Raw genomic sequence first — 16,658 nt, 5'->3', positions numbered from 1 at the left:
TTAGAAAAGATCTGCATTTATTAAATATTGGAGGAAATCTCTCCTGATCATATTAGTAATATTTCAGCAATACATGTGCCATTTATTTATTTATTTTTTAACAGCACAATTTGAAGCAGCAAAACATGTGAAATATTGTTTCAAATTTTTTTCTTTTTCCGGTTTAGTAATAGATTAAATATTACTGTATTTTTGTTTTTATTCACCTCTGAATGCCATTTTTAATGAGTTTCAGAGCATCCTTTGATTTCTATAGTTGGTTTTAACCCACTTCCCAACCAGTTCAAGATATTTTGCAACACTTTCCATGTTTGGGATAATTTGTTGCAAATGTTCTCAGCAGTTTGAGCTGCAAACTGTAACAATAGATTATGTTACCTTGGTAATATATAGATACATTGTAGCTGCTGAGTTACACTGAGTGACGCTGCCATTACGTTGGCCACACAACTAGGATCCTGACAGATTTATAAGAGGAACACCAAACGATTGCCACTTTAGGTAAGAATGCAGAATTACACTTTGTCACATGCTTCACATATACAAATATATATATATATATATATATATATATATATATATATATATATATATATATATATATATATATATATATATATATATATATATATATATATATATATATATATATATATATATATATATATATTAAATTGGGAAGTAGTATTGCTGCTTTGAGATTAGGTAAAAATATAATGGTTTCCTCAAAAACAATGTGTAGGTTAAAACAAACAAACTGTGCAACAATAAAACAAAGTAGTGGTACTCTACACCCCTCCCCCCCCCAAACACACCCCTCCCCCCCCCCCCCCAAACACACCCCTCAGTACCATCACATGTCAACCACGGTTTTACTAGTTTTATTTATAGTCAGTATGGATCAGTATGGATCAGCGTTGTCATATTGATATATAGAATATATGACTCTGGCCCTTTTTTGGTGACGGTGAAATGATTTAGTAATGGGGCAGGAATACTAACTGAGTGGGGATAAATTTCTTTTGTACCCTATTTCTTTCTTTAACTCTCTCACTGCCAGGGGGGCCGTTTCCATAGGACCCCTTTGCTGTAACCGCCCCATGTTTGCGTCAGGCCCCCAAGTGACCCTGATGAAAATGTAGCACCCTCCCACTACTGACATGTTCATCGTCCCAATTGGGCAAGCGTGATCTTATGGTCTTAGATTGTAAGCTCTTCGGGGCAGGGGCTCCTTTTCCTAATGTTACTTTTATGTCTGAAGCGCTTATTCCAATTATGTGTTATATTATTATATTGTGTATTACTGCTGTAAAGCGTTGTGTACCTAGATGGCGCTATATAAATAAAGATACATACATACACTGTGGCAATGACTCATCTGACATCCCCGAGTGTTAAAGCTGAATTATCATCATTTAGTTTTTCTTTGCTTGGGGTTCAGTTCTTTTTATCCCCCTACAAACTCACATCTGTTAATGCAGTTCATGCAATATCCTAAATGTGTGTTTTCTTTAATAAATCCGTTCTGTATTAGACAATACTTTTTATTTATTTTTTGAATTCAACTCTTAATGCAATTTCTAATGAGTTGTAATATTCTGAGCATCCTTTGATTTCTATAGCAGGCTTTCGCCACCTCCCCAGCAGTGCAAGATCTTTGCAACACTTTCCTGTTTGTGATCATTTGTTGCCAATATTTCCAGCAGTTTGAGCTGCAAACTGTAACAATAGATCATGTTACCTTAGTAATATAAGAATACATTGAAGCTTCTGAATTACACTGACTGAAGGATTGATTGAAACTTAAAGGCAGCCAGTTAGTGAACCCTGGAAAGCAGGAATTTTGCTGATCGATTACGAGAGAACGAATCAATTGGCAGCTTAGGTAATTAGTTTTTTAATAAAGGTAATCAAAGGCTGCATATATTAAAACACCCCCAAAAATATGTTTTTTAAGTGCTGCTTGGCTTTCCTCTTCAATAACTCTGTTGGAGTAAGTAATGGGGGCTGTGTTTGGTTCTAGTTATGTTTGGATATTTATTGGCACCTGCAGCTTCAATTCTCCCTTCTGCTTTGCATCTTGGGCCCCATATAAACGAATATATTATTATCTGGGGTGTTTTTATAACGACCAATAGATCCTGGTGCCCTAAGCAATACCAGATTGGCATAGGAACATACTGTAGAAGTTGACGGCAGATGAGAATTCTCCCATCCCAACCTCAAACCCTATTCGATCCTTAACTCTCTTTCCTAGTTCATAGTCTTGTGTCCCAAGCTGGTTTTAATTCTCTTAGCCGCCTCGCCTATACCGCCTCTGTTGGTTAATGCAGGGGTGTACATTAATTACATTAATGTAGGATGTTATACATCAGGGCTGGCCAACTCCAGTCCTCAAGTGCTACCAACAGGTCAGGTTTTCAGGATATCCCAGCTTCTGCACAGGTGGCTCAATCAGAGGCTCAGTCTGTGGGATATCCTCAAAACCTGACGTGTTTTGGGGGGAGGCTTGAGGACTGGAGTTGCGCACCCCCTGGGTTCAGAAATGCATATCTTAACCATAATAAATAATTCCTCTTCAAATGAACAGGAAAAAAAGGATCCAACGTTCTACAGTTTTCTAAATAAAGCTAATTTATTTGTGCCACACAACGTTTCGACACAAGATCTTCCTCAAGATGCCTAGTCACTTGAGGAAGACCTATTGGTCGAAACGTTGTGTGGCACAAATAAATTAGCTTTATTTAGAAAACCGTAGAGCGTTGGATCCCTTCTTTCCCTGAGTATTGCCCTGGAATTACTCTGACAGGTACTCCTTGAACCAGCAGCACCGGTAAACTGTATGTATTTATTAATTTTTATTGTGGTGTGCAGCACACTCCTTTTATTTTCTTCAAATAAACAAACATGGTAGAAAAGGTATGTATCCCCTGCCAGGTGGTATCCCAGCCCCACTCTTAATCATTTACTATACGGTGCAGATCCCTTAAAGTTAAAAGGTGCTGAAAATTCGTTGCCCATGGGGGCGACTTCTCCTCTAGTTTAATAGCGCTCTCTTTTTAGGATTTGGTGGACTGGGAGAAGCCGCTGCTCTGGCAAGTGGGACACCTACGGGAGAAATACGATGAGTGGGTGCACCAGCCTGTGGACCGACCCATCCGGCTTTTCCACTCGGACTTTGTGGAGTCGTGCTCAAAAACTGCCTGGTAATGATGGAATATATGCATCGGATAGCCGCTGCCCACGTCGGCAGGGCTGTGCCACGCCACCCGCGCCGAGCTCAGGGCTGGGGTGTGGGGCCTCTCAGGCAAGCATCCTGTTGTCATGGCAACGGGACGCCACATGATGGTATGTCACGTGGCATCCTGTTGTCATGGCAACGTGACACTGTTTGACGTCACGACGCTATGAGAGGGGGATACTGACGGCATGAGATCGCACCGGAGAAGGTAAGAGAGTTGGAGGCCCCGCGCTCTCCCCCGACAAACCGTTTAATTGTTGTGGGGAAGAGCTCGGGCCGCTAACCGCGGGGCTCGGTGGCGCCATCACGCCAGCCCTGGACTCTTCTTAACCCGTTGCCAACACCGCAAGGCGCTATCTGCCCTACAACTCTGCACTGGGACTGGGTCTGTGCACAGACGTGTGAATTTCTGTGGCTCAAAGTACGGGGCTGAAAAAAGGGATCTTTGCTGCCACTGTCAGTGCGAGATGGATGTGCTGCAATATTCTCTGCGCTTCGTTACCTGCACAGGACCGTTTAGCGCATAAAATAGGAGTTGTGATAAACTCCCCCTGATACAAACATTCCCCAGGTCTGCTTTACTGCAGTATGTAATCGGTGGCTCTGGTTAGCTGAAGGTTCCGAGCCTCGGCCAGTGGGACCTCTTCCTTATTCCCAAGCACAGGCAGGAACAGCTGCAGCCGGGATTACATATAGCTACATAGTTACATAGCTACATAGTTACATAATAGATGAGGTCGAAAAAAGACATATGTCCACCCAGTTCAACCTATGCTAAATTTAGACGACAGATATATTTGTACTTGGAGTATATTGATCCAGAGGAAGGTAAACACACAACCCCAGTGACATACCATCTTAAGTAAACAACCCTATACCTATAAAATAGAATTTACAGCAAAGCTGAGGCCTAAGTATCAGTGTTACTCCCACTTCAAGTGCCAGTATATTCACCAGTTGACCTCTCCTCCTGTGTTGTGCGCTGGGGAGCATTGCACAGTGTCTGGTCTCGCTGTGTATAATGGTTTTTTTCCACGTCTGCAGCATGCGCTTGTTCCCCAGCAGAGTCCTATCACTATAAATGTATTTCAGAGCGACCGTGGCACCTCTCGTGTCCCAAGAGGGCAATTAATGCCCGCAGATCATGCAGGTGATGGGAGCCAAGTTATTTTAACACACTATTACATAAGGCGCAGGTGCCTCTAACCACTTCTCAGTGGCAGCAGAAGGATGCAAGTTGCTAGGAAGTGGAACTGGAGCTCACAATGCGTGGAACATTCTAAAGAGACTGTGACGTGTGGTGTCTGCTTCTGCATGGCAGGGATCCGAGGGGGGCCCGGGCTGGAATAAGTGACATTCCTCATATTTCCCACTCTCCAGGTATGTGGTGTTGTCAGTCTGGGTCCCGGTGGTTCTGTATCTCTCCTGGTACTGTCTAACGGAGCTGGCTCGAGGGGACACAAGGCTCGTCTCTTCTTTCACAACAGGTACTGATCCAGTGACTTGCCAACACCACATGCATCTATTTGCCCTAAAACATACATCTTTATTTTTATTTATTTATTTTAACATGGAAAAAAAAAAAAAAAAAGACTTCTGAGGTTTCCATGGTAACCTTTAGACGGCACTGGGCTCTGGGGAGAGCTTCATTTTAACCTCCCGGACAATTAATGTTTCAAAAGCTGATCTCTGGGATGGAGTATGAGATTTAAAAAATACAAACCGTGCTGGAAAGGGCATGAAAAGCTCTTTAACCTCACTCCGTTATTCCCATTAGCTGAGGGTCAGGGGGTGCAGTGGGATATAGACATATGTGGGCCCGTGTCCTGTTGGGGTCAGATGGCACTGAAGCCGATGCATCTGAACATGGACAGGTTGATACCCAAAGGGTCACAGCGGGTGCTAGGTTTTCGGAAGTCCTAAGCACCGATATTCATATTCTGCCTATCACCTGATCTCTTTAGAAGCACTATTTTTTTACCCACCCCAAAACTGGTAACGGGGGGAAAAAAGTGTGAGACTGATATCAATACATTTCGACTTGTTAATCATTATGATAAAAATGGTCTTTATTCTTTAAGAAATAGGATCTGGGTGTTTTTGTAATGCAAAAAAAACACAGCGGTCTCTTGGTGCTCCCGTTTAAAACTGTAAAGAATAACTGTACAGGCTTTAAAACGTTTTCTGGAAAGGGGACATTCGCAAAAAATAAAAATGGCACTATTAACATGGCGGTTACCAGGAAAAATATCCTGATCAAAAACCCACTGCATTTGGTTTTCCGTCTTTACGCTGCCACCTGCATCGTGCCCATATTAGTGCCCACAGTGAGGTTTATTGGGACTGAGCCAATGTCCATTGGTTGGAAGAGCACAGTCATTACATTGGAGGCAGCCTGGGGTGTTTTTGTAAGGAAAGTTCTAGGAATGTAGAAAAACAAAAATGTATATCTAAATTGCAGCAAATCATCTCATGATTGCAATAAGGAAACAGCAGGAAAATTCTGACCTTTCTCCTACTCCTCATTCCGATCTGTAATCAATTCGAGTTTCATGTTGATCTCTTGGGGCTGGGGTAAAGTGTGTGTGTGTGTGTGTGTGTGTGTGTGTGTGTGTGTGTGTGTGTGTGTGTGTATAATACTCACACACACACACGTGTATACAGTATATTATATGTGTGTGTGTGTGTGTGTGTGTGTGTGTGTGTGTGTGTGTGTGTGTGTGTGTGTAATACACACACACGTGTATACAGTATATTATATATACACGTGTATACAGTATATTATATATGTGTGTGTGTGTGTGTGTGTGTGTGTGTGTGTGTATAATACACACACACGTGTATACAGTATATTATATATACACGTGTATACAGTATTTTATATATGCACGTGTATGTTTGTATCTTTTCCTTAATAAAGAAATATCTTTCTATATTCCATATCGTTGATAGAACATTATAACATTATTTTATTAATGTTTTTGCTTTGTTGCACATAGAATGAGTGAGTGTCCCTCCGAACACAGGTTGGAACCACTGCTCAGTATGAAGCTCTCCCTTCCGTCCCCACACGTCACTGCCCCATCCCCCTCCAGAGCAGGAGACACGGTCACCTTGAGTTACAAAGGGGCAGCGCGCGCACTTTGCACCTAGCACTCAATCCTCCTATCGACTTCCCCGATCATTTTATCTTGCTATGAAAAGGGAAAGCGCTCAGTCACTTAACTCGCTTGCATAATTAACGTTTTGTAAAAGAGATGTTGAATGACTTGTATCCTGGTTCTGAAAAAGCCCAGTATATCACTGCATGTATAGAACCCGCTGCTGTGACGTGCTGGAGGCTCCGCAGTGTTTCCAGTGATCAGAGTACCCGCAGTTCCTAGAATATTGAAGGCAGTTTCCTGGCTGCACATTTGCCTCTTCTACATGCCGTCAACCTTAGTACAGAAAAGTTTATTTCTTAGATCGAGATGGGCTATAAAGCTCTGCTAATCTAACCGCCAAAGTCCAAATCTGTAGTTTCCAACCTTTTTCAGGTTGAGGAACCCTATGGGAAATTCTGCGGAACCCAACCCTCTCTAATAGCGCGTCTGAGATCAGATGCATTGTAAGGAACCCCAACCCTCTCTAATAGCGCGTCTGAGATCAGATGCATTGTAGGGAACCCCAACCCTCTCTAATAGCGCGTCTGAGATCAGATGCATTGTAAGGAACCCCAACAATCTCTAATAGCGTGTCTGAGATCAGATGCATTGTAGGGAACCCCAACCCTCTCTAATAGCGCGTCTGAGATCAGATGCATTGTAAGGAACCCCAACAATCTCTAATAGCGTGTCTGAGATCAGATGCATTGTAGGGAACCCCAACCCTCTCTAATAATGCGTCTGAGATCAGATGCATTGTAAGGAACCCCAACCCTCTCTAATAGCGCGTCTGAGATCAGATGCATTGTAAGGAATCCCAACCCTCTCTAATAGCGCGTCTGAGATCAGATGCATTGTAGGGAACCCCAACCCTCTCTAATAGCGCGTCTGAGATCAGATGCATTGTAAGGAACCCCAACAATCTCTAATAGCGTGTCTGAGATCAGATGCATTGTAAGGAATCCCAACCCTCTCTAATAGCGCGTCTGAGATCAGATGCATTGTAAGGAACCCCAACCCTCTCTAATAACATGTGGAAAAATCGGATGCATTGTAAATTCTTCTGTATTTGGTACAATTTTTAAATGACCTGAAAATTGCAGGGAGCCCTTTAGAGATGCCCGGGGAACCCATTGTTCCTAGGAACCTTGGTTGAAAAACACTGGTCTAAATGCATAAGGCGTAAAACAAACCTAGACATGTTCACTCACTGATTTTCTGAGTCTCACTGAGTTTTATGATCGGGGTCTCACCATTTTATTTAATTAAATTGGCATATGTCCCATTAAAATATTGGAAGTGCCACTTGGAGGTTGATGTCTCTGATCCTCCTACGAGGTATCACAGAACATACAATGCATGTTTAGTGGGTCACACCTCACAGAGAACACATCAGCATTCGGGTTCCGTTATAAACCACTCTGTAGGAAACCCCCAATTTGGAGGAACTGCAAAAAAAATGTTTTTACATCAATATCTGTGCAAACCAGAAAACTACCTGAGTGTTTCACATGGAGCGATGGGATCAAAAGGCAAAGTAACGGGCGTTCTGTTTCTCGATCTAAATGGGATGAGATTTAAAGCTGCAGTGCCACTCATTGAGCCACCGAAAGATACTGTAACTGTGGCCTTGACGGCCTCTTATTCGCAGTCCAGACAAGCGGAGCTGCATGGCCCAGGCTTACTAAAGGTAGCCAAGTTTCAGCACTCCTTAACTCCCGTTCATTTCCTCACTGGAAGCTAAGGCACATTAAAGCTTGGTGAATCTGGACTGAAGATGGCTTGCTCTCCTGCATTTAAAGTGTAATCATATCTTCTCTTAACCAGTTCGCTGCCAGAAGGGGCTGGAAGGCATTGCAGCCCAATGGATTGCAGGTCCCTCTGGCAGTGGCAGCGAAAGGCTTATGGAATAGATTGTCTTGCAAGCCTCTTGATACGGCCGCTTCTCAATGTTTGCGAACCTTCCCAAGTAGTGGAATCCGTGCTGCCTGGCATAGACCAGCATGGCAGATGCAATCAGATGAAGCTTTTAATTCCAGTCTGCTGATGTCACTGCCCTCACTTGGGACGGGGGAGCCAATAAGCAGCCAGGATGAGACAAGCTGAGGATTCTGGGAGAGGGAACTCTAACCGCAGAGTCTCCATGATACAGCAGCCCTAAACCTAAAGCCAACATTGTTTATACAGTATGTAAATAGATTGTAAGAATGATTTGGAAAGCGCAGGACTTATAATTGTCCGCTCTTCATATACTGTATGTTGAATGTAAAGTTGGCGCACTGTGGGGTGGCACCTTTTAATCTGCATTGCTGCGGGTGCTTACAATGCATTGCAGGTTCATGTGAAAGTGGAAGGATTCCTGGTCCTTTTCATACCAGATAAAAACACTGATATTTTTTTTTTCTTCTCGCCTGTCGCAGATTATTCTGTCGCCATCTCTCTCTTTAGCTTCTTTTCTCTGTTCTTGGTCGGGGTCCTGGGTTGGACGCTCATAGAATACGCCATCCACAGATTCGTCTTTCACATGAACCCCCCCGCCAGCAACTATTATCTCATCACCCTGCACTTCATGCTGCATGGACAGCACCACAAGGTGAGGAGTACGGGGGTGGGGGGGGGTACGGGACAGCTCCCTGCAAGTGCAACACTGCGCTGAACCTCAAACACACAACTCCGTCACTGCATCACAGTTCTCGATGTGCAAGTCTCCTGCAGGTTTTTTTTTTTCTTAGTTGTGGTTCTCGCAAAAAGTCGCCAGACACTAAACCTTTTTACCTGGAGGTCTGTGAGCTGGACACGCGAAACGCGTCGTCGAGTTGCTGCAGAGGTGTTCCCTTTTGGGGGGGGGGGTTTTGGGGGCGCGGATATCACCTCCCCCCCCTAAATCCTGAAGATCCACGAACGTGGGAGAATTACCGGAACAGTTGTATTTTTTTATTTTTTTTTAAACACATTTATTCAATATCATTCACATTTATTTATGTGTGATAAGTTATGTATTTTACAAGGTTTTTATAAAAAAAAATCAGATTGGATAGCAATTTGACTAATATCCATTTATCATTCACTGTTGATCACTGAATTTTGCACTTTATACACGTGGCTTTTTTGCCATCCATTGAGATTATTATTATTATTATTATTATTATTATTATTATTATTCAGGAGCGCCCTTTACACTTTTTCGCTGACTCCATTGGAACTGAGATCCAGTCTGTGTTTGTCACCCTGCTATCAGATGTCAAAGATTCAAATCAAGTGATATTTTGGGGGTTCTGGACTAAAAAAAAACCCGGGAATTTCAATGGAAAAGGACTGTGTTGTATCAGCGAGACGCCGCTGTAGTCTGTTGCCCGCTGATGCCAGGTCCACGAGCCTCACAGGACATCAGTGAGATTTGACCTGTCTCTTATGCCAATGTTGCTAATAACAGACCAGCAAATGGGTCCATATAATCAGGACTGATTCCCGGTGAACTAGACTTAGTGGGAGAGTATGTTGTACACACACACACACACACACTTGTCACTACACAGTAAATCTAACACTACAGTAACTCTACTATCCCAATAAGGAACCACAACATACATACATACATACACACACACACCCCACACACACACACACACACACATACACTCACTCACTCTGCTTTACCACTACACCTCGACCTGGCCCTGCATGGGATATGTGGGTTGGAGAAATGGGGTCCCAATACATTTATAGGGATTGCATGAGGTCCCAGTACATTTATAGGGGTTGCATGGGATCCCAATACATTTATAGGGGTTGCATGGGATCCCAGTACATTTATAGGGGTTGTATGGGATCCCAATACATTTATAGGGGTTGCATGGGATCCCAGTACATTTATAGGGGTTGCATAGGATCCCAATACATTTATAGGGGTTGCATGGGATCCCAATACATTTATAGGGGTTGCATGTGATCCCAATACATTTATAGGGGTTGCATGGGATCCCAGTACATTTATAGGAGTTGCATGGTTTCCCAGTACATTTATGGGGCTTGCATGGGATCCCAATACATTTATATGGGTTGCATGGGGTCCCAATACATTTGAAAGGGATTGCAGTTCTTAAAGGGCCTTGGTGAGTGTGTAAGAATGACATTGTAAGGCAAGGTAACCTGCTGCACCGGGTCTCACTGGTCTCCCATCTCTCAGTCTCCCTTCGACAGCTCCCGCCTGGTCTTCCCTCCGGTGCCCGCGTCCTTTGTGATCGTACCCATGTACCTCCTCCTGCAGCTGGCATTCCCACACCCGGTGGGGCTCTCGCTCTTCGTGGGAGGGCTCTTCGGCTACGTGGCATACGACATGACTCACTATTACCTGCACTACGGATCCCCCAACAAGGGATCCTATCTGGCCTGGCTCAAGTCCTACCACGTCCGCCATCACTTTGAGCATCAAAAGTCCGGTATGGAGAGAGCTCAGCTGTTGGGTCTATTTTTACAACTCTGACTTTCTATTTTGATTCTATCATTATTATTCTCTTTCTCGTTCTCTCGTTTTCTCTCTTTCTCTCTCGTTTTCTCTCTCTCTCTCTCTCTCTCGTTTTCTCTCTCTCTCTCTCTCTCTCTCTCGTTTTCTCTCTCTCTCGTTTTCTCTCTCTCTCGTTTTCTCTCTCTCTCGTTTTCTCTCTCTCTCGTTTTCTCTCTCTCTCTCTCGTTTTCTCTCTCTCTCGTTTTCTCTCTCTCGTTTTCTCTCTCTCTCGCTCTCTCTCTCGTTTTCTCTCTCTCTCGCTCTCTCGTTTTCTCTCTCGTTTTCTCTCTCGTTTTCTCTCTCGTTTTCTCTCTCGTTTTCTCTCTCGTTTTCTCTCTCGTTTTCTCTCTCGTTTTCTCTCTCGTTTTCTCTCTCGTTTTCTCTCTCGTTTTCTCTCGTTCTGTCTCTCTGTCTCTCGTTTTGTCTCTCTGTCTCTCGTTTTGTCTCTCTGTCTCTCGTTTTGTCTCTCTGTCTCTCGTTTTGTCTCTCTGTCTCTCGTTTTCTCTCTCTGTCTCTCGTTTTCTCTCTCTGTCTCTCGTTTTGTCTCTCTGTCTCTCGTTTTCTCTCTCTGTCTCTCGTTTTGTCTCTCTGATCCTTTTTTTTTCCCTCTTTCCTCTCTTCTTTTTGTTTTTAGCACAAACCCCTGTAGCATCTTATACCCCAATACACCAGTAACCCTTTTTCTTTCTCATTGTTTGTCATTTCCCCGTTCTCTGTTTTGTCCCTTGAACATCAGAGCCTGTGTGTTCCTTTCTGGACCCCTTCCATTTTTTGTACCCCTGATCACCGTTGGGAAAATTCTGCCTTCCTCAGACATGCTTAAAAAAATAATGAAGTGTCTATGGCATTGACAATAGTCAATGTGTCTTTCTGGTAGAATATCCTAATTATCACACTAACACCTTTATCTTATGTTTGTATTAAACTGCTACTAACATTTTTTGTTTTAATGAATTGGATGCTGATGTCTTAGAGCTGTTTATATAGTGTCCGCGTGCGCTACGCCATGCGCACAGCACTTATAATTGGCTGAGGTTAGTCAGCCCTTCTATACAAATGCGCGCACTGCAGTGAGCGTACATCCGGCCGACAGTGGGGAAGACGGGCAATAGAATGATTTTCGCGTGTGTGTGGTGTGTTAATAAATCACATACATACATACATACATACATACAACCTTCTCAGCTCACAGCATATACACATATACCACGTCCGCCATCACTTTGAGCATCAAAAGTCCGGTATGGAGAGAGCTCAGCTGTTGGGTCTATTTTTACAACTCTGACTTTCTATTTTGATTCTATCATTATTATTCTCTTTCTCGTTCTCTCGTTTTCTCTCTTTCTCTCTCGTTTTCTCTCTCTCTCTCTCTCTCTCTCGTTTTCTCTCTCTCTCTCTCTCTCTCTCTCGTTTTCTCTCTCTCTCGTTTTCTCTCTCTCTCGTTTTCTCTCTCTCTCGTTTTCTCTCTCTCTCTCTCGTTTTCTCTCTCTCTCTCTCTCTCGTTTTCTCTCTCTCTCGTTTTCTCTCTCTCTTTTTCTCTCTCGCTCTCTCTCTCGTTTTCTCTCTCTCTCGCTCTCTCGTTTTCTCTCTCGTTTTCTCTCTCGTTTTCTCTCTCGTTTTCTCTCTCGTTTTCTCTCTCGTTTTCTCTCTCGTTTTCTCTCTCGTTTTCTCTCGTTCTGTCTCTCTGTCTCTCGTTTTGTCTCTCTGTCTCTCGTTTTGTCTCTCTGTCTCTCGTTTTGTCTCTCTGTCTCTCGTTTTGTCTCTCTGTCTCTCGTTTTGTCTCTCTGTCTCTCGTTTTCTCTCTCTGTCTCTCGTTTTCTCTCTCTGTCTCTCGTTTTCTCTCTCTGTCTCTCGTTTTGTCTCTCTGATCCTTTTTTTTCCCTCTTTCCTCTCTTCTTTTTGTTTTTAGCACAAACCCCTGTAGCATCTTATACCCCAATACACCAGTAACCCTTTTTCTTTCTCATTGTTTGTCATTTCCCCGTTCTCTGTTTTGTCCCTTGAACATCAGAGCCTGTGTGTTCCTTTCTGGACCCCTTCCATTTTTTGTACCCCTGATCACCGTTGGGAAAATTCTGCCTTCCTCAGACATGCTTAAAAAAATAATGAAGTGTCTATGGCATTGACAATAGTCAATGTGTCTTTCTGGTAGAATATCCTAATTATCACACTAACACCTTTATCTTATGTTTGTATTAAACTGCTACTAACATTTTTTGTTTTAATGAATTGGATGCTGATGTCTTAGAGCTGTTTATATAGTGTCCGCGTGCGCTACGCCATGCGCACAGCACTTATAATTGGCTGAGGTTAGTCAGCCCTTCTATACAAATGCGCGCACTGCAGTGAGCGTACATCCGGCCGACAGTGGGGAAGACGGGCAATAGAATGATTTTCGCGTGTGTGTGGTGTGTTAATAAATCACATACATACATACATACATACATACAACCTTCTCAGCTCACAGCATATACACAACGCATGCGCACGACCGCACACACTATATAACACGCCTTAAGCAGCAGCATATAACCATTGCTGGCTCTCTCTTTTCATCTCTTCAGCTATTTAACCAGTCCCATTCATAAATAAAGTTTATTATTATTATCATCTCATCGCCTCGTTTCTTTCCTCCCTCAGGTTTCGGTATCACGAGCACCCTGTGGGATCGTCCGTTTAACACCCTAATTCCTGAAGATTCAAATAAGGACCACTAGCGTCCAAAAGGATGCTGCTGGCAGCCCGCGCACAGGGGGAGGGGAAAAAAAGAGTTCCGGTCAAGTTGTTGCAAATACTTTCTTTTCCCCTTTGATCCCACAAAGTGCGGGGATTTCAGCAATAAAATAATTATTTATTAAAGAGTAAAACAAATTAGGAGGGGGAAGGGAGTGTTGCCAGGTCCTCATGGGCTGAAGTAACGCCCTGCACATCTCCAGGGTATCGGTGTGGCGCGCCACGCCTGTGGAATAAGGAAATATGGACGCTCATCTCTTTAACAAAGGCTTGAGGGACACTAAATAAATTCTATCTGCCACTGACTGTTCAACGTTAACCCTTGGTACACCCATCATCTGAAAGCCTTCGTAAAATCTGATATATATATATATATCCTGAAAATAAACTAACATTTTTTTTTTAAATTACTTTGGAGGCGCGAGATCTGTTTTGCGAGAAGATTTGCGTCGTGTTGCAGATGAACAACAGAGATGTGAGATTCTGTCCCCCCCCCCCCCCCCCCAAAAAAAGTTACGCATTTTTGTTTATAAATTCAATTTCCCGCTAAACGTTTTGGCAAGTCTGAAACGGCTAATGTCGCCAAATTGGCACGCTTTCAGCGAAATATCGGCAGACCGCGAGCGAAACACCAGGGTGCGCCTGTCCTGTTTATACTGTTGGTGTTTATCAAACCGAGCGATTTTAGAGAATCTCAGCAAATCAATTGTGAGCCCATTCAGACAGGTCAGCAAACCTGCCGTTGCCCTTTATCTCTTAGAATACAATGCTTCCACTGCAGCCAGGGATTCTGGGTAATGACATGCAAATTTCACAAGTTGGCATAGAAAACAAAGTTGCAATGCACGTTGATTAAATGTTTGGCGGATCGCTTGCGAACTCTGACTCAATCGTTGCTTTTTAAAAAAAAAAAATTTTATCGTTCGCTACCTCAACCGTTTTACCTCTTGAATAAATACAAACGCAGCCTTTGCCAGCTCCGGTCTCCACCTCCTTGAGGTGTTAAAGCATCAGTCTTGCCAAAATTGTAACTAAACTAAAAGCAGAGGGGGAACCGCAGGGAAATCTCCCGGCACAGTTGGTAGGCACGTGCCAAAAAAAATGGTGACCAGCCCCAATCAGCCAATCGGTGAGGGGGGAACACTGTATCAGAGCAATGTTGCTCATTCATTGGCTCATGCTGGCGACCGCTTTGATGTCACAAATATCGTCACATGTTGCGGGTTGTGATACAGTAGCTGTTGGGAGAAACGGGCGTTCTTTAGAAATCAAGTTACAGTGCATGGAGCCTCCCAAGCCTCACAGGTGTCTTCCTCGAGTGAGACCGGTGGGGTGGTGCAAGATTTGTACACTAGTAATACAATAATATTTTCCTTGTATAATGTAGACATTGTACATAGCGCTTTTTTTTGTGTGTGGCACGGACTTGCCGTACCTGCAACATTCTTACAATCCAACTTTGGTGGCGGAAGCAACGGGGGAGATGGTGACTTTGCCAAAGTCATAAGGTGTCAACATTGGGTTTCCAACTGGGTTCACCCGCTTCGAAGGCAAATCCTTTCAGGGCTTCTCCCGGAATAGTACAAACCTGTCCCCATCCTTTGTGCTGCTGTGTAAAGCACAATGACACAATGGTACTCCCTCATTTTTGTGAAGATATGTATGGAGAGAGTTTCTGACATAGCATCACCAGAACTAGTTGTCTAGTAGGTGTACGGGTCCTGGAGAGATGTACATCTGGAGATTTGTTATAGATCAGGGGTGGCCAAGGCTAATGCTCAAGACTCTTTGAATGGGCCAACTGTGTTGTAGCAGAGATATCCTGAAGACCTGACCTGTAGGTAGCTCTTGACTAGAGTTGGCCAAGAGACCAGCATGCGTTTTTTTTCCCCCAATAGATGAAATTAGTGTAAAGCGCTTTTTAAACCTCATGGGTCTCACACTTGAAGGCACCTGTCAGGTTTTGCAATCTCTTTACACTACAATTCCTTCTATGAAAAACTCTTTTATATAGAACTATTACAGTAGAATGAATATCGCACCAAGTTAGGATGTAACTATGGTCAAACTCGATGGACGCTTGTCCCTCCCCCTCCCCCCCATATTCTAATCTACTACTGTACTCATGCCGCTCCCTAAGAAGATATCACTACCTGCAGCGGATATACATCGTAGATCAGCGAAAGATTTATTGATCAACATTTTCCTGACAAAGGTACGTCGCTGAAATGATCCATAAATCATATGGTGTAATGTGGAAGATAAACTATTTTCTCCTGTTGCCTGGGATACAGGAGTCAGAACGTCCTGTAATGATTTGTCATTACAATGCAGACTCGCTGACCTCGTACGGTATGACATCATAAATACAATGTGGCTGGCTCCTTTTTTGAGGGGTGTAAGGGCTCGTCTAGGCTGAGAGTTGCGACAATGTGTTTGACCCGCCTGCGCATGTGAGCGCTCGGCGGCACATTCTTTTGAATTTGTCGCGCTTGCCCTGGTTACGTGCGTGGTTCAGCCAATAAGGGCGAACCACTCATGTGACGTCACTAGCACGCCCCCAGCGCATGAAACAACACTGGACCAAAATCGCCCTTGCTCTCATGGCAGGGCGCTTGCTCCCAGCCTGGCTGCGGCCTAAATTGCCATTAAGTATACACAGATATGTCCACTCGCTGATTTTTCTGTCTGGAGTCGCCCCTCGATCTCGTTCATGGTTTTTTTCCTTTCATGGTTGCGATCCGTGCCTAACTCCGACAGCGTGCGGTCTGTAATGTGTAGTCCAGCGAAATCCACCCTATTGTTTAAAAAAAAAAAAAATAGCTTCGTAAATTCGGGAACAATAATATTTGAAGTCACTGAAAATATAAAGTCCGTAATTAAAATGGCGTAAAAGTAGTCATACTGTACATCATTTTAACAAACGACATTTATTGGATTGTAAGCTCTCTGGGGCAGGGATTTCCATTCCTATTGTCTGATCTTATTTGTTGCGCTTATTGTATTATAATTCCATGTACTGTGTTGTCTCTCTTGT

General features: G+C 43.5%; 1 protein-coding gene across 1 annotated transcript in view; it reads left to right on the top strand.

The window, feature by feature from the left end:
* FA2H (fatty acid 2-hydroxylase) overlaps window positions 1–14,500 on the top strand; it is a 39,518-nt gene extending 25,018 nt beyond the window's left edge. Inside the window, exons 3-7 of the mRNA XM_075576619.1 lie at window positions 3,064–3,206; window positions 4,622–4,728; window positions 8,805–8,977; window positions 10,571–10,823; window positions 13,529–14,500. Coding sequence (XP_075432734.1) covers window positions 3,064–3,206; window positions 4,622–4,728; window positions 8,805–8,977; window positions 10,571–10,823; window positions 13,529–13,605 — 753 coding nt within the window. The 3' untranslated portion in view covers window positions 13,606–14,500. The remainder of the gene's footprint in view (window positions 1–3,063; window positions 3,207–4,621; window positions 4,729–8,804; window positions 8,978–10,570; window positions 10,824–13,528) is intronic.
* Window positions 14,501–16,658: the final 2,158 nt, after the last annotated feature.

The sequence above is a fragment of the Ascaphus truei genome, chromosome 19 (assembly GCF_040206685.1).
Source record: "Ascaphus truei isolate aAscTru1 chromosome 19, aAscTru1.hap1, whole genome shotgun sequence".
NCBI classification, from domain to species: Eukaryota; Metazoa; Chordata; class Amphibia; order Anura; family Ascaphidae; genus Ascaphus; species Ascaphus truei.
Note: the sequence above shows the minus strand (reverse complement) of the source record. Positions and strands in the feature narration are given on the sequence as shown.